This window comes from Chamaea fasciata, unplaced genomic scaffold (genome assembly GCF_029207755.1).
Source record: "Chamaea fasciata isolate MVZ Bird 193981 ecotype frontalis unplaced genomic scaffold, bChaFas1.0.hap1 SCAF_1, whole genome shotgun sequence".
NCBI lineage: Eukaryota > Metazoa > Chordata > Aves > Passeriformes > Sylviidae > Chamaea > Chamaea fasciata.
The window spans coordinates 66,112,249-66,138,780 of NW_027094086.1; the positions used below are offsets into that span (position 1 = coordinate 66,112,249).

The 26,532-nt window shown below is 38.9% G+C and overlaps 1 protein-coding gene across 2 annotated transcripts in view; it reads left to right on the top strand.

Moving 5' to 3' along the window:
* EPB41L4B (erythrocyte membrane protein band 4.1 like 4B) overlaps nt 1-26,532 on the top strand; it is a 165,949-nt gene that overhangs the window by 59,147 nt on the left and 80,270 nt on the right. The window contains exons 3-16 of one of the 2 annotated variants that reach the window (XM_066185315.1): nt 2,948-2,990; nt 5,210-5,288; nt 8,637-8,681; nt 9,371-9,423; nt 13,718-13,838; nt 14,445-14,532; nt 14,985-15,073; nt 15,302-15,371; nt 15,544-15,713; nt 15,817-15,926; nt 17,943-17,973; nt 18,456-18,489; nt 19,486-19,553; nt 22,528-23,977. In XM_066185315.1, coding sequence (XP_066041412.1) covers nt 2,948-2,990; nt 5,210-5,288; nt 8,637-8,681; nt 9,371-9,423; nt 13,718-13,838; nt 14,445-14,532; nt 14,985-15,073; nt 15,302-15,371; nt 15,544-15,713; nt 15,817-15,926; nt 17,943-17,973; nt 18,456-18,489; nt 19,486-19,553; nt 22,528-22,675 — 1,149 coding nt within the window. In that variant the 3' untranslated portion in view covers nt 22,676-23,977. Of the gene's footprint in view, nt 1-2,947; nt 2,991-5,209; nt 5,289-8,636; nt 8,682-9,370; nt 9,424-13,717; nt 13,839-14,444; nt 14,533-14,984; nt 15,074-15,301; nt 15,372-15,543; nt 15,714-15,816; nt 15,927-17,942; nt 17,974-18,455; nt 18,490-19,485; nt 19,554-22,527; nt 23,978-26,532 lie in introns of those variants that run through there. The other variant, XM_066185305.1, reaches the window with a different exon arrangement.

The following is a 26,532-nucleotide window of genomic DNA, read 5'->3' on the forward strand; positions in this document are numbered from 1 at the left end:
AGTGAAAGAATGCATGGGAGTGGTTCAAAGCTGCATCAGGGGAGGTTCAGACTGGACATTGGGAAGAAGAAATGCTTCCTTCTAGAGGGCTGTCAAACACTGGAACAGACTTCCTGGAGGGGTAATCGATGTCCCCAGACTCAATCTTAAGAGATGTTCAGGCAATGCCCTTAACATGAAGTGGTCAGGCAGTAGGACTAGATGGTCGTTGTAGGTCCCTTCCAGCTGAACTACTTGTTCTGTTCTAGCATAATCATTAAATTCTGATTACCTGCAGTTTGCTCAGGTTTGGGGTTTTCTTCCCTTACTACGGGTAAAGGAGCTTAGACACTGTCTAAGCTATCATAACACAGTCGTAAAGCAATTAATCCCTTTCCTTGTTCTCCTCCTCCTTGTTCTCCACTGGTATTTCCAAGTCAAAACAGGATACAGGGTTGAAATACGGTGATTGAAATGAATCTGGTCAGTTTTGGTTGTACACTGTGAGATCCATAGTTAAGTTTCTTTGCCGAGTCTGGATCCTGAAATGGTGTATGGTTGCTTAGCCAGAACATAAGAAAGGCAGAGCTACAGATTTAGGTGCTGAGAGAGCAAGTCTCTTCTGGTTTTATTCAGCTTCCTAGTGAGACTTCAGAATTCATTGCTTTCACTTCCCTCTAACTGAGTCAGCAAGCAGTGTCTAGCCAAGCCCAAACCTATTTTAGGCTTTTGCTAGAGTGCTTTGATGTTTTTTTCTGCTCAGAGGGACATTTGGAAAGCTGGTGTAGTACACAGTGTGAAGAAGCCCTCTGACATTATCTGAGGCAAAGGAGTGTTTAAATTCAGCCTGATTTTCACAGAAATTGCACGAAATATCTGACTTTGAAATTGGAGTTGGTTCATAAATCTGCATGAAACCTTCCAGGCCTGGGAGCTCTGGGCCAGTAATACTGTCAGTCCATGCCCTACCTCTGTCTTCGTGTTTATAATCCGTGTGGTGGCACATCACACACTTGATGTGTAGTGTAGCATGGGGGTAAAGCAGCAGCTCACTGCTGCTTCTGAAGAGAGGTGACCTTAATGCTTGCTGTGCTTTATCTCCTGGAGCTGTCTGCCTCCGGCTGCTTAGGTACAGAGAGTGATGATAGTTTCCTGTCTAAAATATAGTCTCTGTTAATGGTCTGCACAAGCAGTTCCTGGAGTCTTGTTAGGTATTTTTTAGCCATTATCTGAAGTATTTGCAGTTGCAAATAATCAGTTTGAAACTTACCCTTATTTGAGCTTTAATGTACCTTAAAGACCACATGCCAAGAAAGGGACGATCAGCTGTTTTTTCATTGGGAATAATTATAGTTCAGGTTGTGCAGTGCTTGTTCCAGAACATGTACTAACAGGAGATTTTGGCATGTATTATGGATGTTTTTTACATGAAGCTAAACTTTTCTTTTAATGCATTCATTATATTTGTCTTTGAGGGGCTTTTCTTTAGCCAAAATAAATATAGAATAGAAAGACATTTTCATAGCTAGGTATTTGAAGAATAAAAAATTAATGTGCCCTGGAGCTGTGAAAGTAACAGACTTACATAATTTCAGTTAAAAAAAAAAAAAAGACAAAGTTTCAGTGTTGATATTTTTTTCCTTATCAAAAAATTTGAGATTTCACAAAGCTGTTATTTTTCATAACAGAGCAAAGTAGATACAAAGTAAATTACTTACAACTCTAAGGAATATAGTCATATGAGCTGCTGTAATGTTTTATTTCCATTCTGGTAGACATTTCTACCAGATTAGGGAGTGTAAGAATGGGTTTCTTGGCAGCCTCACCTAAGGGAGTCTTGCAGATCTCCTGCAAGTAAAATCACCTTCAGAATCATTGTTCCATTTGTCTTTCTACCTCTTGTGAGATTTATTTACTGTAAGGGTCATAAGCTGTCAGACTTTGGATCTGTACACCTCTATACCTGTGATAAATTTTTGCCTTTGTTTAGAACATACTTACTAAATAAATGCCAGTATTACTAGACAACAAATAATTTCACACATTTATTAAGCCATAGTATCATGGTGTTGGTGTAACGATGAGTAGTCATTGAGAGATCATCCTTTTTCTGAAAACATTGATGCTTTAGGAAAGAAGGAAGAGGGTTTTTTCTTCCCCTAAGGTTTTTTGTTTCATAGTACCTAGTTAAATAATTTTAAATAATTTTAAAATGTATATAAAGATAGAAAAACATTTATTTCAAGGAAATCCTTAACTCTTATCACTTTTTATGACAGAAACATTTACATGGAGTTGCTTCCAATAAGATTGCAGCCTTCTGTAGGACATGGAGCAGAGACTGTGAAAGATTTAAGCTAAATTTATACCAGATTGTGTTTATTGCTGCCTTTCTGTAGAGGCAACTTACACTGACAAGAGTGTGTAAACTTTGCTAGGAATCATATGTTTTTGTCATCATTGTTGCACTATTCCAGATCTTCTGCCTTAGTTTAAACAGAAAGGGGTGGGGTATACATCAGATGTTTCCCAAATGCTTTTAGTGGGGTTAAGTCTCCATCCTTACCTTGAAAAAACTTGGCTATGATGCAGTGGAAGACAGGATAATACAGGATCTGGAGGGTCTCCATCAAACAGAGGTTTAAAGGAGGCTGAAACTCAGGGGTTTGGGGCAAAAGGGTGCCTTTCCTTACACACCACTGCTTTGTGGCCTTGGATTTTGAAGAGTGGCTTCCCTGCCAGTACTGATGAACTTAAAAATCAAGCTTTCCCATGGGGAAGATGGGAAGGTATGTGAAGAATGTGCCAATAAACACTTCAATCAATGCGCAGAAGTTTAGAAAAGAAATATGACAATATTTCCTTATAAGAGATTTTTATCTGTTAAATTTTACTGTAATGAGTTTGTTATGGAGTCAACAAAATCTTGAAATGGAACTTCTTTTAAGTGTGGATTTTCTTTTTTTAGCACTGGTTGGACCATTCAAAATTCATTAAGAAGCAAATAAAAAGTAAGTACTATGTCTCTGCCTGTTTATTTCGTTACTTTGTAAAGAATTTGAATTTAGTCTATTAGAACATTTTAGAGAATGTTTAAATATGGCCTTCAATGAAATAAATATTTCTTAGGAAATAGTTTTAATTTACTGGGTAATTGGCTAACTGTATTATGTCTAAATGCAAGACCACTTGAGCAGAAGCCCAGCCTGCAGAAGCCCTTGTTAAACCTGTGCTGTTTGTCTGAGGCAGAGTAGGTTGCCAGGTAATTTCAGTCTGATCTGTGAAATTAGGTTGCCTGGACACAGATCGCAGTTCCTGTCACTGCTGCTGATCCAGAACAGATATCCTGCAATTTCTTTCAGAGAGTGAATGGAAAATACTTCACTGTGTAATGATTAATTCTTAATTTTTTTTTCCAGATTATTATCTTAGTTTATCTTAGAAGTAAAACTAACAGAAATTCCTGCTCTTTTGTCAAACATAGTTTTGAAATAGCTGCTGTTTTATCAAAGGTAGTTTTGGATGGAGGGGTTGGGTTGGGCCACTGAGTTTTCTGTGAAAATTGTCTAAGCCATGGAAGCAATTCCAGGATTTTTGATAATCAGAATGCAGGCTAGGGTACAGTGCAGCACTGGCATTAACATGTTTTATTACAATACTGCAGTTGGCAACAGTCATGGACCATGAAGACATGGCTTCTGTGAGATTAAAAGTGTTTTTCAAGGAAATATTTGACCCCCTTGCAGGGCCTCACAAAGATAGGTTCTGATTGCTTCAGTGGTGCTTTGCCTTTCTTTTTGATAAGTACCCAAATATCTAGATGATTTTTGTAAATGATGGGGTCCTTCAAAGGCCTTTAGGGTAGTTTGCTGTCACCTCATGGTATGTGGGTGTCAGCCTGCTAAAATCCATGGTGAAGATAGCTGCAATGGAAAAGGTTTTTTGCTGTTTGGTTTTCTCTCCCCTTTTCATCATGTCACAGACTGCTTTACCTTAAGTGACTAACTGATTTGCTGCTGCACTTTCTCTAATAGCTTTGTCCTTTTCTCCTGGAAAATCAGTGATTCTGTTAACACCTTCACCCAGTTTAGTTGCATGTTTTTGTCTTTTTAATCTGTGAAAGGCCTGTTTTGAACAGAATTTGGTCGATCATGGCTCTGAGGAATGCTGAAGAGTGAAGCAATTTGGTGGGTGTTGTAAAGGTCTCTCTCACAACAGGTTACTTTCCTTTACCTTGCATTCAGCAGCTGCCTTGTGAAGCGTTTCTCTTTCATGATGGATGTTGCTCACTGCTGTCTTTTCCAATTCATTAGCTCACCTATGCAGACCTCACCAGTTGTGCCACACTGTGAGCTCAGGATGCTATAACCTGACTTATAGGAGCTGTACATGGAGACAGAATCAAAGCTTTAATTATTTGACTTTTAGCTGCTTATCATTAAGTGATAAGCATGATAATGATATTATTTAATGATTAGAAGAATCATTAATAGGCACATGTTTACATGTTGATGTGGTGTTACAGCAGACATTAGAAAAGTGAAGAAAAGTAATTTTTTTGTCAATGAAAACATCAGCAGGCAGTTGGTCGGAAGATAAGGGTTAGGCAGATAAGGATGCACTGGTCACAGTTTCATGGTAGCTGGATAACTTCCTATTATCTGGGTCACATGGAAAGTCCGATGTACCATTCACCTTCTGACATTAGAAAATACAGTTCTTGCAATCCCATGGAATTTTTTGGCTTCTCCAGCACTTTTCAGCCTATTTATCTTACCTTTTCTTATTCATGTGTTTCAATTGAAAGCTGATCTCTTGGGCAGGGGTTTTGTTTTGGAGTACTGTTTGTGCCTGGTAAGAAGGAGCATCACCATCGCCTTCCCTCTTCCTTCCATTTTCCCCTGGGCCCAGCAACAGGCAGTATACCTGGAACTTGCTGTCATTCACAGCATGCTGTGAGGCACCCCTCTTTGGACAAAAATGTGTTTGCCGAATGGACTATAGCCTTGATAAACTTGAATAAATGAGTATCATAAAGTATGGCAATAGTCTAGCTTTTTGGTTTATTGCATGTATTTTTAAATTAAAAAAACCCTGAAATATTGTCTTTGAGGAATTTGAAAAATGTAATTAATTTTGGGTTGTGGGGTGGTGTGGTGACTGTTCTGCCTTAGCAAGATTGCAACAAGTATAAACCTTTTTCCCCCATTTCAAATCTCTGCCTGTGCAGTTGGACCCCCGTACACGTTGCATTTTCGGATTAAGTACTACTCGTCAGAGCCAAACAACCTTCATGAAGAGTTTACAAGGTAAAGTTTACGTGCATGGCTGATAGGGGAATTAAAACATACTGTAAGCAGGTGATTCGAGCTTTCTTGTTAAGAGTGGTAATTTTGTCTGCCTTCTTAGGTGTTTTCCTACATCAGGGAAACATCATGTTTTTTGTGTGCTGCCAGAAAGCATTCCCTCTTGGGCCTCTCCAAGAGTGTTAGTGTGTAGGAGATGCTGTGATTTGGTGCTTTGAAGTTGGCAGTGTTGGGTGGGGAGAGCTGCAACTGGGAGATACCTGCTATTGATTCCTGCCATCCTCTGAGAGGGCTTTCCATTATGTCCTGCCAGTGGCCTGCTTTGTTCCTTAAAAGGGTGATTTAGTAATGGTACCAAGGGTAGAGAATTGTAGGAATAGCCATCTTGAGCTGTGGGTTAACAGTTGATTGAATTGTTTCTGCTTCCCCGTGGTTCTCTGTGAAGCAAAAGGCTGCATTGTATAAAGTCATTCTACAAATATTTTTGTATTCTGCAAAGTCTTTAGTTTCAGTCTGCTGGGCTGTTTTCTATGGATCTGTACCTTGCTGGGTACATAGCACCTTGGTTCAGAGGATATTCTGAAAGCTGGGAAAGGGGCAGCTGTAGGAAAGGGTTTACTTATCTTTTGTATCTGCTTACTTTGTGTCTTCTCTGTATAGTAGTCATCTATCTAAACGTTATTTTATCTTTTCTTTTGTTCTGCCTCTCACCGTAGGGCACTTTCTGTGTCTTCTAATTTGCTTGGCAATAATCAGTGTACTCCTAATCAGCCTAAGGTGTTTAAAGATGGTTGATTGTTGTAGTTCATGTGCATGTGATGTTTACATTAAACTTATGCCTGCAGGCAAATGATTACTGTCTCCTTTGCTGTCTGCTGTGCCAGCCATGGATGTTTTCTCTGCCTGAGACAAGATTAAAGGGCTAATTGTCACCACCTCATGATATAGACATAGGGTCTTTAATATCCGTTATCAATTTAGTCCAGCAGTGATAATTCAATAAAAGGGCATATTACTATAGAATGTATAATTAACTTATAAAAATCCCTGCCACTTATGTAGCTGAGTATCAGATCTTAAGAGAATCCAAAAATCTGGATGATTCATGGACATCTTTAATGAGAAAATGCAGTTAAATTAGTAGGAATAATATGTTTTCTGGAAATTGATGTAAGTCTTCATGCATCAGGGTACATGTCTGACAAGTATTACATTTCCCCTGTGGTCAAATTATTGCATTACTGTCTACCATAAGATTTCTTGCTTAATGCTCTGAAGCATGTGGTCCTAGTCACTGTGAGATTGGGTTTCTGAGCTATGTGATCATTGCTGTGATCGAGTAAGACATTTTGTCTGAAAGTGTTAACCTCTGATGCCTTGTGATCTAATTATTGCTGAAAGGTGACATTTCAGAAGACTGTTTTAATTAGAAAAACACTTTAGTCAGCTAAATATTCAGTGTTGTGAACAATTCCTTTTGATTATAAGCTTGACAGAAGAGCGTTTGACAGAAGACCACTGTGAAACTGTATAAGAAAAATTTGGATGCCATCATGCCATTATTTTTCTTTTAATTTTTTTGAATTTAAAAATTTTATAGTTCTTAAAATTTTAATTCTTTTAATTTATGGATTTTTTTTTAAGAATCTTTATGCTAGTTGGATCGTATTTTCCATGTAGCACATTGAGTGAAAAGTGAAGAATAATAACTGTATGTTCAAAGTCATTTCAAGTAGAAGAAAAATCATCATTAACAATAACTATGTATTTTTCAGGTAGGGGTTGTTCGAAATTCCTTCTGGAGATCTGCTTCCTAGTTGACTCCAATTTCTAGTGAAGCTACAAGCATCATATTCTCATAATTAACACAGTATTGGGAAGCATTAAAACCCTTCACGTGCTCTGTCATTTTTTTCAGTTTAAAAACACAGTTGAAATACAGTGCATTTTGGAAGACATTTTCTGTCACTTGTGTGTGACCTGATTAGTTAATTTAGTTAGACACAGCAGAGGAACATGTCTGTGTTGTGGAGAATTTTTTAAGGTATTTTGCTGAAGTAGCAACAATTGTGATGCCGGTGTTTGTCAGCCTGTGCGCAGAAAAGGAGCAAGGGTAAGCCATACCCACAAGAGTGGGGCTGCAGCGCTGCACGAGCCACCTGACACTGATAGGAGCACTGCCCAGAGTCGTCTTGCGAATTCAGAACAGTTCATGGGATTGTGAATCATCTGGGCTATCAATGAGAACAGGAATTATACTTGTCTGCCCTTAATCTACACATGCTAATACCCAGATTTGATTGGCAAGTCAGGTATTAGCCAAGTATGTGAATCAGAGATGGAATGGAACTAACCTGGACAAATCTGATTCTGCTCTAGTGTTATCATGAGAAATATTAGTCTTCCTTTTCATTTCTGTTTCCCTGTCTAATTCCAACTATTTGTCCTTCACCACGTTCACTGCACATCCTCTGTGATGAAAAAAACCCACTTTGTCTTTCTAGCATCCTTTGTAAAGACAGGAGAGGTTTATATTTGCATTTACTGGGCTCTCAGAAGTGCTTCATGCTTTCTTCTCTTGAGTCACTCATCTTTGCAAGCCTCACTTGTGGTGTCCAGAGCAGTGCAGAGCCTGCTGTGCCTTCCTGTCCTCTGCTCACCCCTTGCATGACCCAGGGCACTTGTGCATGCCTCAGATCCCGGCTCTGAGTGATGTCAGTGAAGCATGCCTAGAACTGAAGACTAGCAAAGCAACAGCTTAAAATACTACGGCAGTTTGAAGGCTGTAAATTCCTACTTGGCTTATTAAATAAATGTGTGAGCTCTATGGAATTTTTTTATTCAGAACTTCTCTACTATTTTTAAGTGACATTTTGGCATGAACCTTTCCTTTTCCCCAATTTAGACTTTTTCCACATTCTGAATTTGTGTTTGAGAAGGCAGCCCTGAAGCCTACGTGCCTTTATCTGTGTTTTGTTTCTAGATACTGTAGTTCAATTCCTGCCTGAATTAGGTAAGACCGAAGTTTAGGAGAACACTGGAGTGTTAGTATCATTTAGGTTGCTGTAGTGTATGCTCAGATAGAGCACTTCCTAAACAGCAAGACTTTGGACGATGTCCTGAACACAACCAGTGGACAAAAAATGTTCTTCTCTTTGATTTTAGTGAAAGCTGTGGGAGCTTTGAAGCTGTCAGGGTGTATCTGTGTGATCCCAAAGGCCCTTTTTTTTGTAAAGAGCAAGGTATTCAAATTGCTGTTACTACTCAATGAATTGGGGTATTCTTCCAGCCAGTTGAACTTGAAGGATGCCACTGTAATTACTTTTGACTTTCTGAATTTTTATTTGTCAGGTACCTGTTTGTATTACAGCTCCGGCAAGACATTCTTTCAGGGAAGTAAGTACCTTTTTACACTTGCAGCTGTAATTTCATCTCCTAGGGCATTTTGTTTTTCTTTAGAAATCAGACATATAGGACTTTGTGTGCATCATAACTATATTATTGACAAATAGAATGGGTTAAGATTTTGATGGACTGTTCAGGTGATGGAAATGTTTAAAGAGAGCAAAAACTGTCCTGGGTTTTATGACTTGAAAATGTAGCATGGGCTTGCCATGTTCATTATGGTGGGTGAAATAGACGATGAGAAAGTTGAAGTGCAACACGTTTTGTTCAGGTCAACTCTGCAAAAATATTTTGTGTCTTTATAATCTTACTTAGTCAATATTCATTGACACCTGCACTATTTTTTTTTTTTTTATTACAGAAGCAGAAATCCTCAAACCCATATATTCTAAAATACAGTGTTAAAGTGAAAATGGTTCCTTAGTTGATTCAGTGTTTTCTGTGTTTGTTCAAACTTGGTTTATGGTGAAGTGTATCATGTTTAATGCTAATCAGAATGTGCCAATGTAGGAAATAATCATATAAAGGTAAAAATTAATTGTAGATGTTTCATAACAATAGTAGTTTGTGGAAGTTAATGTTTCTTGTTTTTATATCAGGCTTCTTTTTAGCTTTATTGCAAAAGGAATTCACTGACAAAACATGATTTTTATAGTTTCGTGTTTTGTTTTGTTTTTAAGACTGAAATGCCCATACGAAACCGCTGTTGAACTCGCAGCTCTGTGTCTTCAAGGTATGCAATCTTTTAAAAGTGGTTTGTCCTAATTTATTGAAAACCTACTGGTTTCTTTTCCTTTGTTACTAGTGCATTCTCACTGGTCATATATAAACGCCATTCTTTTACCCAAGGAGAATTTTGGGGAGATCCTTTTCTTGACTTGCCTCCATTCATAACTTCTGAACTGCATTAGCCAATATCAGCACACTTGCTGTGGGGAGGGAGAGACTAAAGTGTGGCTAGACAAAAGTTTCATGGAAACGCAGAGCTGATCAGGGAAGAAGGACCCAAAATAGCTCCCTACTGAGGAAGAAGCTGTGGTGCATGTACAAGTGTTACCACTTGAGCCTAAAGAGCCAGCTGGCCCTTCACACAGTTTGTGGGAGGTGAAATTTGGGCTTCCTGCTGCCTGACAGTGCCTGGGAGAGGAAGCCTCCACAGTGGGTGACTCAGGAGATGGTTATAGGGCGGGAGGGAGGGAGTGGCAGGTACCAGAGAAGAGAGAATTGCATGGGAGAGTGAGAACTAAGATCACTTCTGTGGCAGGAGCAAGGATTTTGCTACGTAAAAGCAATTCCAGTACCCTGGGTTTCATTACATTAGTGTAGGACAATGTGCTTTTTTTGTTGCCACAAGCATGTTAATACAAATGTTTGTTCTATTTTGAGCAATTTGTTTTGCAGGTGGGGAGGAAATTTTTGTGATGAAGCTCATATCAAGTTCATTTTCTTCTAAAAGAAAGTGCAGTGAGCTGGACCATTCTAAGCATATGAGAAGCAAAATTAGTTGAAATGAAAAATTCTCTTCCTGTTTCACTGGTGATTGGGCCATGGCATGCAGAGAGCTTTGGCAGAGTCACTTAGTTAAATACGGCAGTGGAAGTAACTCAGTGGTTCTAGATGGACTTGACAGGCAAAACTGGGAATTCAGTTCCAAGCAGCAGCAGGTGTAAATCTAAAGGCAGTGGATTGTTTCAGGGCACTGGCTGGCACAATTGTGATTATCAGGTGTACAAAGAACTGCTGCAGGCAGACTCCATTTGTGTTTTTGAGGGGGAGGAAATGCGGAGCCCACATTTGATTTGTTGCTTACGTTTCCACAGATAAAAACTCCTGTAACCTCACATCTGGTCCAAGCAAGGAGGACCAAGCAAAGAATAATAGTTGATGCCTCAACATTTTGGGTAGTAACTGACACCTGTGATTACTGTGTAAATGCAAAACAAGAACTGTCCATCATGTTTATGATGTGTCCAGCTATCTACCAAAACTAATACTCTTTGATGCTATCTGTGGGAACACACTTTTATACTTTCTTGCTGTCTTTTTTTTTTTTTTTTTGAATTTCAGTTTTCCGCTATTTTGACATCATTACAATAAGCTTGTCCAAAATTACTTCATTATTGCAACTAATTCATCCTCTTTGCTGACATACGTAATAATAAGCATTTTTGGTGTAAAGTTTGCTACATTTTATTGACATTGGAAACATAATTAAGCAGAGAAGTGTAAAGAAATGTCAGTTATTCCCTCCTCAGTGGGTTACATTTTCTCTGTAAAATGCAGTCTTGCTCCTTAGTGTGCTTTTCCTAAGAGTGAGGGAAAAGGTATGAATTGCTATTTAGGCATCTGTAGTCTGAGCCTGCTGAAGGAAAAATCTTTTCAGACATAAGCTTTAAATTTCATACTTGTATTTTTTTTTTTTTTAATCAAGGGAGTTTTCTGTAACAGTAATTCTTGGTTTCCAATAGCAGTTTCCAAGGTTGGTTTTTTTCTGTGAATTAACTTTCAAACATAAAGTGTTGATTTATTGCCAGTCCCGTGAAGGAAATTCTGTAGCCAGGAAAATTGATTTGTAGTATGGGGTAACTTATGAAGCTGAGACATAATATTATGCTTCATTTAGGGATTTTCTGTGGAAACTTGGTCATCAAATGTGAGTTCTTACTGTTGCAGTTAGTTTTTAAAGTGCCTCATTAGTGTTGTATGGTCTTAGCATTTAACTTTGGATATAACTGGATATAACTTTGAAGCTGCTAATTAAATTGAAAAGGAAAACGTTTTCTCTCATCTCCAGTTTTCAGTTCTAATCATAAGACATCTTGATGGGATACTGCAAACTATTTTTTCCCCTCAGTATAAAAGAATCAGCCATATATTTAAAAATAAATACATTTTTTGAGTTTTCAAAAACTTTCTAGAAAATGTCTTTTTGAAAATGTTCCCCCCAGTTATTTTTTAAAGAACACAAATACTGTATATACATGTATTATATAGCACCTGCCCCCCCTTCCACCCCCCCACCCCCCCCCCCAAAAAAAAAAAAAAAAAAGAGCAGAAAAGAGGCATGCTAAAGCACATCATGAAGACACAAGTGAAGAGATGGGTCCTCTGCTGGACCTTGTGTTGCAAAATATTAGTGCTGCATTCAGGGAGTGCAGTTCCACCCCAGCAGCGACAGCGTCCTCATGGAGAGTCTGTGACAGCCCCTTCTTCCTCTGCCCTCCAACCATGTGCAGGGAGCTGGCAGGTCTCTTACTGACTCCTATAGTTTGAAGTCCTATTTCTCAGGGATCGAAAAGATAACATCGTTTGTTCACCTGAAAGTGAATAAACAGTGAGTGCAGCTATGGAGAAACAAGGATATTTTTTTCCTACCTAATACTACTGCCATAGCTTCTCTGTGTATCTTCTGTCCTACATGCTCGTGATTTTTCTCATCCCTACACAACCACTTTATAGCACTTCTCTCTCTCCCACCTTCTCTCTCAGTTAAGTAATAGAGAAGTCTCCTATGTTTCTTCTAGATGGCTGGCAACACATCAAACTTCATATCCTTACCTTTTTCTCTCCCCTTGAAGTTCTCCTTGCTAATGTGTTTGCTGTGGCTCCCTCTTGTATAGCAGAGACTGGACTGCCAGGATTCTTAATATTATGTGTTAAATAGGCTTTCAGCTTGGGTGAAACAGCCACAGAGCTGAGATATCTGTATGTCTTTCTTTAACAAAGATAAGAATACTATAACTCACTATGGAAGATTACTGTTGGGAGAAAAAAATGACAGTAATTAAAAATGAAGACAAATCAACTCAATCTGTTTAATATCCTCAGGACTGCTAAATATTTCAGCAAAGCTCAAGTTCTCAAAACCACCTAGTAGGTGTTATCAGCCAACAGATTGGATTTTGGATATAACTTCCTATCTACTGATGGATCCTGCTAAGTATTTTTGAAGTCTGGCTATGAATAAATTTTTTGCAGCTGTTAAGTGTAAAAGCGCCCTGAAGGAATAAAACTGTTTTCTTCAAGGGATTTAGTTTCCCTCTGTGCTATTTTTATTTTTATTTTGGTAGTAGTAGTAAGAGTAGTAAACAGTTAAGAAATGCTGACTGACGGAGGCCCGGTTGGGAATCACATCATATGTCAGGTGACACAGGGTATTGCTGAAGAGTGTATTTTCCACTGATGTTTGCCACACAGTCCTGAGGCAGTGACGCTGCAGCCTCTTAGTACAGCTGAGAGGCTCCAGGAGCAAAGCTGTCACAGACACAAGGCAGCTAGGAGTGTCAGTCACTGAAATGCTTGGCACTAGCATCTCCTGCTGAGCTCAGTGGAGTTGGAAAGTGTTCTGCTCCTAGGAAAGAAAACAACAGAGCCTAAGTATATAAGTGGAAGGTGACACCTTAATTATGTTAATGTTTCAGCGTTTTTTTTCCTTAAAAATTACTTAATCTGAACATTGCACCACCGCTGTGATTTAAAAAACTTCACAGCTTTATCAGTGGTTTCATGAGACTAGGTCTTCCCTTCGTGTTTTGACATGAACAGAAACATAACTCCTAAATTTGTCCTAAACCAGGACAAATAACAAAGCATGCAATACAATGGGAGTGTTAGGGAATGAAAAGTATGCAATGAGAGGAAGTTTCAATGTAGCCTCTTCTAAAACAGAAGATGCATTGATGATTGTTTTAATAGAAACTTTCTTTTCTATAAGTTCTTTAAAATCCAGACCAGCAGCTTTAGTTGAGCTGGTTCAGTCAAAACATTCCTGAATGTCAGAATTCTGTACCACAACCTTACACTGCTCCTGCAAATGCATTTATCGGACTTCTGCTGTAAAATCTGGTTTGAATTTACTGGGGCTAGGAGTGAGGAAATGGGGTGTTAATGCAAAACATTGACACAAGTGCATTCTGCAACATGCTTAGGAACTTGGAAACTATCCTTGTCTTTGCAGGCATAATGGAATTAAATGCTTCTGGTCATCCCACGATCTTTATATATTTTAATTTCTCGATTTATTTCAGCTGAGTTGGGAGAGTGTGAGCACCCTGAGCACACACCAGAGCTCGTGTCTGAATTCAGGTTTGCACCAAACCAGACCGAAGCAATGGAATTTGACATTTTTCAGAAATGGAAAGAGTGCAGGTAGAGTACCTGTGTGGCAGCGGGGTCACTAGCAACAGGTTTTCTTCTCTTCCAAAGTCAAAACCTTTCAACAGGCATGAAATGGGGATTATGTTTGTGAGTGGAGAAGTATTGTAGAAAGGCTTTGAGTCCTCCCCCTTCCCTAGAAATGCGGTAATTTAGGGAAGGTTGGTGGGGGTGAGTTTTAATTTTTATTGTTTTTTCTTTAGATTATTTTGTAATAATTTAAGGTGGTGAGTCTTTTTCCTGTTTATGTTGGAAATTACTCCCTCTCTTTCTCTCTTTCTTTCATTCAGATATCAGCTATGTGTTCAGGGGGGTAGCAAACTCATTTTCCTGTCTTTTGTTAATAAATATGGTGCATTTCAGTGATGCTTTGTTACCTGAGCTTTCATCCTTGTTGGCAATTTTAAACCTTTTTGCATTTTCAGTCCTCTGTTTTATTTTCATTTGGAGGGAAGAGGGTAGAAACATAAACTAATCTTGAAATACCATTTAGTGTCATTAAGATTGAGGACACAAAGAAAAGGGTTAGGGGAATAAATTCGAAAGCATTTGGAGCGGACAAAAATTTTTTACCATGAAGTTTGAATTTTATGTTCATAGGGGAAAGAGCCCAGCGCAGGCTGAATTGTGCTACTTGAACAAAGCTAAATGGCTAGAAATGTATGGTGTAGACATGCATGTAGTTAAGGTAAGATCTGTGTGATGTTTTATTTAATCAGTGTGAGGTCCCTGCCCTGGTGTGGGTCAGTCTCTGAGGAGTGTCCTGATTAGGGTCTGGGTTGTCCTGTGGGCCATGGTCCCTCAGAAGTAATTCCCACCTGCAGCACTCCTCCCAAGGGTGCTTCTCTGTGCTCCTACAGTATCCCTTTCCACGTCCCTTTTCCTGTGTCCCTTAGTTTCTTCCTGTTGTGTCTTTTTCCCCTGGCAGGAGCTGCCTGCTCTTAAACAGGTGAGGTGAGGTGTGGGCAATATGCCACTTTGCACCCAATACAGAGGCATGTTCTTCTGCTCTGTAATGTTAAAAAAATATGGCAACCTAAAATATGGTTTAGTTTAAGACCTATGGATTTTGCAATACTACTGTTCTAAGATTCACACTGCTCATGGCAGATTGATTATTTATTCTGTACTTGCTCGTAGGGAAGAGATGGCTGTGAATATGCTCTTGGACTGACACCAACAGGCATATTGATCTTTGAAGGAGCCAACAAAATAGGCTTATTCTTTTGGTAATATGCTTTTGTGTTACATTCCTTTTTGTTAAAATGCTGAAATGTTTCTCCTTTGCATAATGGGATCTTGACTGTATTTTGTAATTTTTAATTGTATCTACAGAGTTTAAAATCTGAAGGCAGATTGGCCTGGTTAGAAGTAGCACTCTCAAATGTGAACTAGTTGTTGAAATTAAATTCTTTTAATATTCTTCTAATTCTGTTCTTTTTGATTCTTGTGTTTAGGCCTAAAATCACAAAAATGGACTTTAAAAAGAGCAAACTAACGCTCGTGGTTGTAGAAGATGATGAACAGGTAACTTCTTTCCCTTACTTGGGCCTGATCCAACAAAGTGTGGTGTGTGCTCCGGCTGGTAAGAACACAAAGGAGGCTCAGCACACTGTTGGCCCAGGCTGTGTTCCTCCTACCAAGGACAATAACTAATATCATGCATGCCAACTTCCAAAGCTTTTGTTTCTGCATTTAGGGCAGAGAGCAAGAGCACACATTTGTTTTCCGGTTAGACAGTGCCAAAACGTGCAAACATTTGTGGAAGTGTGCGGTGGAGCACCACGCTTTCTTCAGATTGCGAGCCCCAGCAAATAGTAAATCTAGTAGATCCGACTTCATAAGGCTGGGATCACGCTTCAGATTCAGGTATTTAGTGAAGTAACAGCAATATATTTATCTTTATCCAAAGAAGCAGGTACAGCTTCCTGCAGAAGGCAGTAGTTTACTTTGTTCATTTCTGTATTTTAAGTGGGAGGACAGAATATCAAGCAACACACGGGACAAGATTACGCAGAACTAGTACATTTGAAAGAAGGCCCAGCAAGAGATACCCTTCTCGGAGGCATTCCACTTATAAGGGTGAGTGTTCCTTACACATTTGTTCACTGAATCGGTCATGCAGGTGCCCTGTTAAATCCTATAACTGTTGAATTACAATCATGACATCTGTACCACATTATAAAAGGAAAAATACATCAGATCACATAAAAAAATCAAAATGTGCATGGGGCTTTTTTTCGCTAGAGTTCGTTGTTTCCATCTTCTGTTTTTATTCTCTATCTACAATTAATTCTTCCACCCCCATCTCTGGAGGAGGTACCTATGATTTCTTTTGTTGCTCTGCTGAGGAGGAAAGAAAAGTTGCAAAAGAAAACCCACTAAGGGAAAGCATGTTTTTTTAAGAGTTGCTTATATCATGTGGGGTTGAGCAGTGTCCAAAAGCCTCACTGACTTGCTTACCTAGCCAGACAATTTTAGGGTTATTGAGCAGTCTCATTATGCAGTTGTTGTGGTTTTCCAGACTGTAATGACGTGTTATTCACCAATCCAGACTCTGACCTTAACTAGCTTGCCTTGGGAATCGGGATATGCTGAATCTAAATGGAATGACAAGGAATTGATTTCCCTTACGGTTTTGTAATTTGTCCGTAAAAACTTGAGCTTTTTGTTCCATGTAGAAAAGCCTAGGAAGGAGCACTGCAAGATAACCCTTTCCAAATTCTGTATTACTTGTGCCTGCAGGTATAGTTGCTGTACAGAGCAGGGTGAGATGACATTCCCTTAGAATGTCTTTGCACTCATTTGCATTCCCAGAATATAAACCACAGTTCCATGAACAGCCCTCATGGTATTATGGGGACATTTTTAGGTCTCATTTACAGTGGGGGTAGAAAGGGTAACAAGCATATAGGCTGTCTAGAGGCTGTAACTCTTTTTCCTGCTTCCTTCCTTAGTACCTGGAAGGAGTTTGTTTAACTGAAATGCAAATATAATAAATCTGTGACATGCTGTTATGTGAGACATGAGAGTCAACTATATAGTGCAGGTTATTTTATTAGTGGAAGAATGAATTCTTTAAATTTTATCCTTGCCGTAACAGGACCTGACAGATCTGCAGGTTGTGCCTTGAGTCTCAGTGCTTCTGTACTTCTGTCTGTGAGACAGGCGGAAGAGAGAAAGTGTGGCTTATGCTTAATTATGTTCTCTGTCCACTGCAGCCAGTCAGAACTTCTTTCAAACCCAAGTGATCCCCTTCTAGAGAGCTCAACAGCATGTTTGTTACGTTAATGCTAAAACTCTCTGTAGGTTATCTTTCATGAGTCTTTTGGCCATGAAGACCTGCGCCTAAATGCTGCCCACAAGGGTTGGGTTCTCTCCTAGCTCTCTCACTTTTGAGACTTCTGCAGTATGCCATTAACCTCCCGCATTCGGCAGTCAGTTGGATTTTCACTTCATCACTGAGCAGTTTTTCAGTTCTCTTGAAACACACACAGTAATGAAACAGGGATGATACCCCTCAGTTACTTGGCTGCCACCTTCACCATTCTTTCCAGCCTGTCCAAAGCACAGGCCAAGACCTTGTTGATCAAGATTACTCACTGCCTCCCAGTATTCCCATCTCGTGGGCTGTTTTGGCTACCATTGTTCCCTGTAATAAGACACAGGCCATTACCAGCTTTGTGAATACTCTGGTTTCTATAAGATTGTGAAAATTTCTGCAAGGGGTAGTTTCTGATTTCCAAGGGACATGATGGCGTTGACATGGTACACAGTAAGGTGAGATAAATAAAAGCGTTCTGCTTGTGCAGGACATACTCTGCCAAAAGTCCTTTTGTGGCATTTGGGAAGAATATGCATGTCTGCTGTCATCTCTAAAGGGCTTTCACTCTTGCAAGACCAGAGGAAGGTTTATGTCTGCCTCATACTTTATGAGTATACAGGATTGCTAGAAAGCACAGGGCTGCACTTGAAATTCAGACGCTTCTGTGCAAATATGTCTGTATAAGGATTCACGTTAGCCTTAGTGTAACAGCCCAACAACAGCATGGCTGATATTTCACTTGTCTTAAGGTTTTGTGTTTGTTTCTTTTTAAGCAAACAATCCTGTGAAAGCAGCACAACTGTGGTAAGTGACTGCCTAAGTTCTCTCTACCTCTCAGTCGCTGTTCTTGGGCTAAAAGGATTCTGAAGACAATCGCTGCATTAGGATTAGTAGAAACGATTCTGTGGTGTGGGATGAATTGCTTTGGCATGTCTCATTACGCATCCCCAGATTCTTCTTGGGGACTGCCTGCTTTCATTGTTTATTCTATTTTTTTAAATTGTTTTTATATATGAAATCAGACTAAAGTAAAACATACTTCTTGTTTTCTCACTGCTCTTATGCTAGTTTATCAAGCCTAATTTGTTCATGTTTTTTAAATGTAAGGCAAAGAAGACAGTTTTACACCCCTCTTCCACATGTTAACTGCTCTTGTGTGTATCTTGAATAAAATAATTATGTCCTTAGGAATATGAATTTTACTTTTCTGTCTTACTTCCCTGAATTAAAAGACATTATGATGTAGATGTATTAATTACATAAAAGCAATTTCTTTTCTCTCTTAGTGCTAAAAATACTCCTGAAGTCCATAACTACCAGGTAAGAGCATACCAGTTACAGAGGAAAAAGTTGTCATTTTCGTATTTTGTGGTAAATATTTTTGCTCTTTATAATTTGTACAGCTGTTTTGCTCCCCTTTCCTTACTCTGGGATGAAATTTTCTGATGTGTCAGAAATAAGTAGCACTGCATTGGGAGAAGGTGGAGGGACTCTTTTCTCCTCTGTGTTCTTGAAAGCTCTGCAAGCTGAGTATACTCAATTTGCCATCTTTTTTCCCTTCCCTTTCCTTTCTGTGAAAGTTAAAGCCTTTGGGACTGTGAATGTGATGGGCCCCAGGAGAGTGCTCTATGAGCAAGCTTTTGTCTAGAGCAGCCTCTCACAGTGGATGATTGTGACAATTTCAAAGTTGCAATTACCTCCCTCATCACAACACTTACAGAGTTGCCGGTCAAATGCTTGTTGGGGTTTTTTTAATATATGCTCCAGGGAAAACATTACCTGGTTTTCATCTGTGCTACTGACAGTCAGTGGGTACTTAGAAAAAGCAAGCTTCCAAACTCTGTATGTGCATGAGAACTTAATCTTAACACTTTTTATTAAAACTCTCACCGGTGATTTTCTTTTACTGTTTCTCTTCAAGATCTTGTGGATATGAGAGGGAAGTGCTGTCATCAAAGATAGGTGACCTTCTGCAGCCTGCTCTTATAATAGTAACCTTTATTATTCTTCCACCTTTGATCAAGTTGACACTTTTTTGATGTCCTTTCTACAAGAAGCACTAGATGTGCCAGGTTGTCTGTCAAACAGGAGAGCAATTTTCTTTGCCTTTTCCCATGAGTGTGTGTCCTAATGAGCAGACTCATCAGCGAGAGGCTTCATGTATGTGCTCAATGACGTGGGAGAAGGTCTGAAGCATTAGGGTTTGCAGGGTTCACCAGGAACGTATTCCTCATGACCCCAGGAGAATTGAAGTTGAAAGTTAATAGGGAGCTTTTATATGATTTCGTTAACTAGGTTCAACCTTTCCATTTGCAGCCACAGTATCATCCTAATATACATCCTGCTCAGCCACACTGGCATCCACACACACCTGTGAATGTAAGGTAAGCAATCTTCCCTTTGGGAAAAAAATATTACTTCTTTCTTTATGTTAGTCGGTATGAAGCTTTGGTGGCTGTGTTGGGCAGTTCTCTGCACATGTAAAGCAAACAGAAGTTAGAAGTATGGGCTGTAGAGACAGTATTAAATAACTTCTAAGTTTTGCTTTGGAATATGATTTTTTTTTCTAATTGATTTCTACTTCAAAATAGAATGTTGGTGATTTCCTGTAGAGAATATGCTGGATAGGGAGCTGCTTTGTAGCTTAATTGCAAATTGATCAGTATTTGTTTGCATTTAATTTCCTAAGACAGAGAAGAAACTCAATTTAGTGTAAACTTAAGTTATTAGGAATTATATTCTTGCAGTGGAGCATTGTTTTCATCTTTTGCAGAAATGTATATGGAAAAATGACAAGTACATGCAACAATTTATCAAGAACTTTACAGATAATGAGTAAAATTTTAGCACTGAGTTTTTGAGAACTGTTTCACAAAATACTCCTGCATGTGCTGTTATGCTATCTTCTCGCATACTTTTTTGTTTGTAACTAGTGATGAGAGACATTGAGTGAAAAGAAATTTTTGTAGAAATTCAGTCCAATTAAAACCCGCTTGGTGGAATTCACGATGAGGCATGCACCTGCTGGTGGATAGATGTCTCTATGTGTACACATCGTAAAACCCAGCCACTTTTCTTTTCCTAATAAAAAGTAACCTTTTTAGATTACTCAGTTTTTTTGACAAATAATTAATGTCTTCAGTGAAAAATACCAATACCCTAATCTTTGTTTCTCCTTATCTAACATTTATATTCTTATATCACAATAGGTAGACTTTGGTTTTAATGTGGGCAGGCTCTGGGGATGAGGCTGAGCTTAAAATGAATGAAAAGACAATTTGGTGTGAGTTTGAGTCTGAGAATGCAGGAAAAAGGCAAGTACATTAGAAATACTAAGCAGAGAGGCAGACAGGCATTGTCATCTCAAAATTCCTAGCACACAGCAGTAAAGAAGATAGACAATTTGTTAGAAGCAGGAGACTTCAACTTGTGTAATGAACTTTGCCTGTATTTCAGGCTCGGGAGTCTTCCTGGTTTTAAGGTTTCTTTATCCAGTTTATTATGAGCACTTTAAAGTGTACAGTTTCACATTATGAAAGAGTGGTTGCCAAGAGAGCCTAATGATTTTATAAATCATTTGAGGTTTGCTGAAATTTTTCTAAAGATTTCATCACTTACAATACCAGTCTGTGACATTTTAAAACCAAATAGTTCACCCTGGAGCAGAGTGATATTGAAATGAGCACAATAATGTATTGTAGTGTGTGTAGACAACCTCCCCCTTCAGCGCCTCCACTGCCTGGGCAAAGACTAAGGTCAATGAAAAATGAACAATGGCTTTTTTATAGCAAGGGTTGTAAGGCTAAAAAAGAAACCAACCCAAACTTAAAAGCTCAGTCATAGAAGCTTGGTAGAAAAGGTGCTCAGAATTTTTGTCCCATTAAGATAGAAGCTTTTAAATGTGCAGTTAAAGTGGAAGTTTCAAGTTATTCTAACTTGGAGTCAAAGTGAAAGAATTGAACATTTAAGATCTTGGATAGCTTGATTTGAAAAAGCTTATTCCATTCGACTGTGGACTTGAGATCACAGCTACAGATGCATACAATTCTTTCTGCTGGGCATGAAAGTCTGGAACGGGCCTAAGCTGAAATGAAATGACCTGTGTAGTACGTGTTATATATGGAGCTTTTGTTGAATAATTTGTGAAATAGTATGTGGAATTGTGTTTCAGTTTTCTTAGTAAGATTCTTTCACTGAAATTGTTTGCAGATTCTTTCAGTGGAATTGTTTGCAGTTAGTTTAATATTTAACCTTCTGAAAAAAAGATTCCAATTAACAGCTGTCATTATATAACTTTAGAATATATATTTTTTTAAAAAAAAGGTAAAATCTAAACCTTGCATGTGTTTCTGCTACTGAAAAAAGTTACCAGAATCATAGAATGTCTTGGGTTGGAAGAGACCTTAAAGATCATCTGGTTCCAACCCCCTGCCATGGCCAGGGACACCTTCCACTAGAGCAGGTGGCCCAAAGCCCCATCCAACCTGGCTTTGAACACTTCCAGGGATGGAGCATCCACAGCTTCTCTGTGCAACCTGTTTCAGTGCCTCACCACCCTCACAGAAAAGAATTTCTTCCGTATATATAATAATTGCAGCTTCAATTTGGTAATCAGGTAATGTTAAATGTTGTGGTTTCCTACATAGTGTTCAAAATTGTTGTTTTATTTATTCCCCACTCCGCTGCAATGATTCAGGGGACGCTAGGAATGATTGAAGTTAGTATCTCTAAGCAGCAATAATTATTGAAAAAGTAAGGAAAAAGATTTTTCCTTGTAGTACTTTTGCAAGTCTTAGAGAATTACCTGTACTAACTGGAGACTGGGGGTGTTCTTAAGAAAATGTAACTCTGTAAATTGCAGGCTGCTTTAGTTTTAATTAACTGCACCCATGCCAAAAGAATGGCAACAACTACAGAAGAGCATTTTCATTCATAATAGGATTGCCTTTCTTAACCCTTTGCACTTTAAGGATGTACTTTCATGAGCTCAGCATTTTGCATGATATGTTTTATTTTACTTGTTTGTTACACAAATTTAGTTTTCCTGTAGCCTCCTCCTCCTTCCCCACCACCCCTTTGGAATTCTGGAGCGTTGATGCCCTATGCTTGTCTATAACATTGCAGACAGAGGGTGTTTTTAATGTTTGAGCTCTGATTGAAAGCCTTTTGAAATCAGCTAAAAGATTCCCAGTTGCTTTAGCAGCTTCAGCATCAGACCTATAGGTCTGTCCCCATTTCCTTCCCATGCTGTAGCTCCATGTGCATGCTTAACACTTGCGGGATGAGCTCATGTTACTGTGTAGCACTCTTAAGTTGACTTCCATTCTTCACTAACCAATAACTGTGCAAATGGTACAGGCCACCCTATCATGATGACAGGCCCTATTGGAAAACCCCCACAAGTGGAGAGGACAGCAATTTACGGTATATCCAGGAACAGAACCAGAAGAATTTAGGAGGAGTCCAAAGCATGGTGTACCAAGATAAACTCATGACGACTCTCTGAAAAAGAGCCATCTTCATTTCATCTGCCATCTTAGACATCATTGCATTCCATGGTCCTTGTCTGTCTGCAGTATGTTCAAAGTGTATTGTGCATAAAGTGTGTGTCTTTGTATGTGCATCCATCCTTGTGTAGTGTTCGTGGACATTCTTGGGAAAAGTGTTTTCCATATCTTCGTTAAAAAAAAAAAAAAATCTTGAAAAACCTTTTTTGAATTCTGGTAAGAATTTTCAGTGCCCCGAGACCAGAAATATTGCTAGGGGTTTTCATTCTACCCTAGTTTCAAATCTGTGACCCTCTGCCTGCTGTTGAAGATCAGACACTTGTGCCTTAGTTATTTTTATTACCTTGTTTCTTTTGAGTCAAATTAATAGATGAAGTTTGAGAACCTTATTTTTTAGTTGGCATGCAAATAGGAGGATGGAGGGAGGAAAAACCAGAATTCATACTGGCAATCAAATTGCTTTCTGGGTCACCAACAAAGGAAGCCTACTGATGCTGTCCTAGGTTTGGATGTCATTTGTTTCTAATTTTTGTGTTCTGCAGAAGAAAATAGAGGTGCTTACCTAACTTTGAAAACAAGTATAGGGAAAAAACACTGTAATAAATTTCACAGAGTACATATATATATATATATATTTTTTTTTTTTTTTTTTACTTACTGATTATATTGATAGCATTCCCCAAAACCATACCTGCTGCTATAAAGGCAAGAATGTTAAAAATTAATCCTTGCTAAAAGGGTGCTGCTGTTGTCTTATTTTTAATGTGATTATGGAATTGAATTTTATTATTACATGAAGCTACCTACTGATAACTTTTCTCTGACTGGGTTCAAAAACACAACATGTAATCAGTACCTTAAAAAATAAGGACATTCCAGTGGAATAGCTGTATTCTTTTAAAGTTAGACATTTGTGAAGTTGAATGTATATTTTACAGACCTAGGACTTTGAATTGGACTGGCTGGTATTTTGATCGCTTGCAGACTTTTTTGTTATCTTTAAACCAAAAATCACAGTGCCATCTTCACTTGTGCATTTGTTTTAGTTAGACCTTACATCTGTGGTCCTTCTGAGGTTGTTGCAATGAATGAATCTTCGTTTGGGATGTTTTCAAAATGAAGTAGTTTTTAACTTGATTTTGATAAATACACATTTATAAATGGCTATAAAGATTTTTTCAGAGCAAATTTGATCGTTTATAACTTTTTGTGAAATACATTTGTTTACAAATGCTATCTTTTATTATTTGTTTTGATCTTTCTTGTATGTGCTAAGTACAAATAAAAAAAATGACAATCTTGTTGATCTGGTCATGATGCATTATTTATTTTTGAAAGCTTTTTGGGGAGGGTGGGTAGATATTCTTGTACCTGATTTCCCCTGTAGTTACTAATGTTGTGGTGGATCAATATTTCCAGTACAGTCTGTAGAGAGGGGAAAACAATAAAACAGTTGTGCACTGAGATGTGAAAATGCCAGGGTAAGCCTAAGGTGTGTAATCACAGAGGCTGACTTTGGTTTCCCCAGACTAGTCTTCCTCTATTTCAGCAGCATTTTATTTAAGAAAGGAAGAAAGAGAAACTTCGCTGGAGCCACTGGAACAAATGTTTAGTTTAGCTGCTGCTCTGAAAGCACTCTGGAGGAGGGTTTTTTGAATACTCACAATAGAGTGTGGGGCAATGATGCTTTATTATTTACACACCTACATTCATAATACAGTATCATTCTTGTCATATAACTTTGTCAGCTTCCATGTGGTTTGTTGCCAGTGTTCCACCTCATCCTGTGTTGTTATGTGTGGTTTCGTTTGTTGCTGAAGGTGCACTGAAGGAGGGATCCATTCCCTGACAGACTGCAAGAAAAGACAGTACAAGGCCCAGCTGGTCCTGTAAGTGTTAAAAAGCCTCAGGCACATTGGTGAAGAACCTGTGGGTCTTGTGTGTTCTGCAGTTTGTGTGTGTTGCCTCGAGGGAAGCACTTGTCATTCTGCTTCTCTGGAGAAGGAGCCCACACACTCTGCACTCCCTTTTCACTTGTTCAGCCCTCATCCTTCCTGCTGTCTGCAGAAATCTGAACCAGCCAAGTCACGGAGTGAGCAGCTAGGTAAGAAGAGATCTGTCCTTCCTCTAGACATAGCTGGCTTCCTGTAGCAAATGGGCTAGGATGTAGTTGGGAAAAGGGAGCATATCTGCCTCTTTCCTCTCTGGCCCCAGTACTGCTCTCACCTGTGCAGCTTACACCACCTGAACAAAGGTGGATATGGGTGGTATCTGTCTGAACAGGATAGTATAAAAGAGTTGTTTTAAATATTAAAAAGCATATTGGTGTTTGGTTTTGTTTGGTTTTTTTTACCTAAAATTAGCACAGTCGTAACTCAGAGCAGTTTGTTTTTAACAAGTAATAGAAGTCTTGTGATGTTGGGATTACAGTTTTTGGTTTGAAGCAACACAAAACACTGCAGCTGAAACCAGATCACGTGTAGAGGGGAGAGAGAAGTGGAAAATGGTCAAGTCTGTTGTTAAACGCAGCAGAAATTTTTATTTAAAATATTGGGAAAGGTCTGTCAAAGAAAATCAATGATACATCTTAAATTTGTGCTGCTACAGGAATCTTCTGGTAGTTTATAGGCACAAACTCAATACAGGAACTTGATGGCCCTGGTATATGAATGTTTATACGCTGAATGACTGAATTACTTTACCTAAGAGTTCCTCATGAGGAAATGCTGCACAGTTTTTACCTAAGAGCATGTTATTCAGTCATTCTGAGTCAACACATTTTAAATGTGTTCTAAATATACACAGAGAAGTTCATTTTAGAAAAAGCCTTGAAAATTTCTTAAAGGAGGTAACACCTTAATCCAAATGAAACGTGTTCTCAGGGGTACTCATTGAACTGCATGTGCAAACTTTTTTCACCTTGTTCTGAAGTGTGTTTGTTGTCTGAAACCTTCTTTTTACAAGTCCAGCATACACTTAGAAACTTCTGTAATCTGATTACAGGTGCTAAACACTATCATTGCATCAATTTGGTGGGGGGGATGAAGGGGAAGTCTGAGTACAGTGATAGACGTTGGAGAAATACACTGCTCTGAAGTCCAACATGGAATCGCTTCTTCCATGTGCTGAGGAATTAATTGCTACAATCTGGCTGAGGGTATCTTTCGATCATCTCTCTGCACACCTTCCTCCAGTGCTTAATAAAGCTGGAAATCAGGTGTTCCCTAGAAGGGCTCAGGCCTGGCTCTACACTCTGTGTATTTGGATTTGCAGGGGGATTACTTTTGCCTTGCAACGAGTGTAATCCTGTGTCCTGTCGCCCAGGAACTGGTGGGGTAATTGAAAAGCTGATGACACTGTGACACCACATCTCTAACACCATCTGAAATACATCGCTTTTCAGCCCCAGCCAGGACCTGGCATGCAAACTAATGACTAACATTGAATACTGAAATATGATACCTGAAATACAATACTGAAAGTGTTGTCACTTTGAATATGTTGTTTTAGTGTGGGCTTTTTCTTCAAACTTTCATTTTCTGCTATTTTTTCTCTAGTTGATGTGAGTCACAGGCAAAGTGAACAAAGGGATCAGGTTTTGTAATGCATTTCTAAAGCTGGCAGTCAGGGGTTTGCATACTTAAAGGAAAGAATTAAGTCTTTCTGGACCCTCTTATCATTGAACCCAGGTGCAAACTGACCAAGAGGAGGATGTTTTCTCACATTGTGGATGGCAACAAAGCATATATTATGGCCTGGTAAAATGTGATTTTCTGTTGCTCTGGATGAGTGCTGCAGAAGGCGTTTCTTCAGCCTGCAAGAGTGTTGGAGTTTTCAAGTAATTTTGAAAATGGAA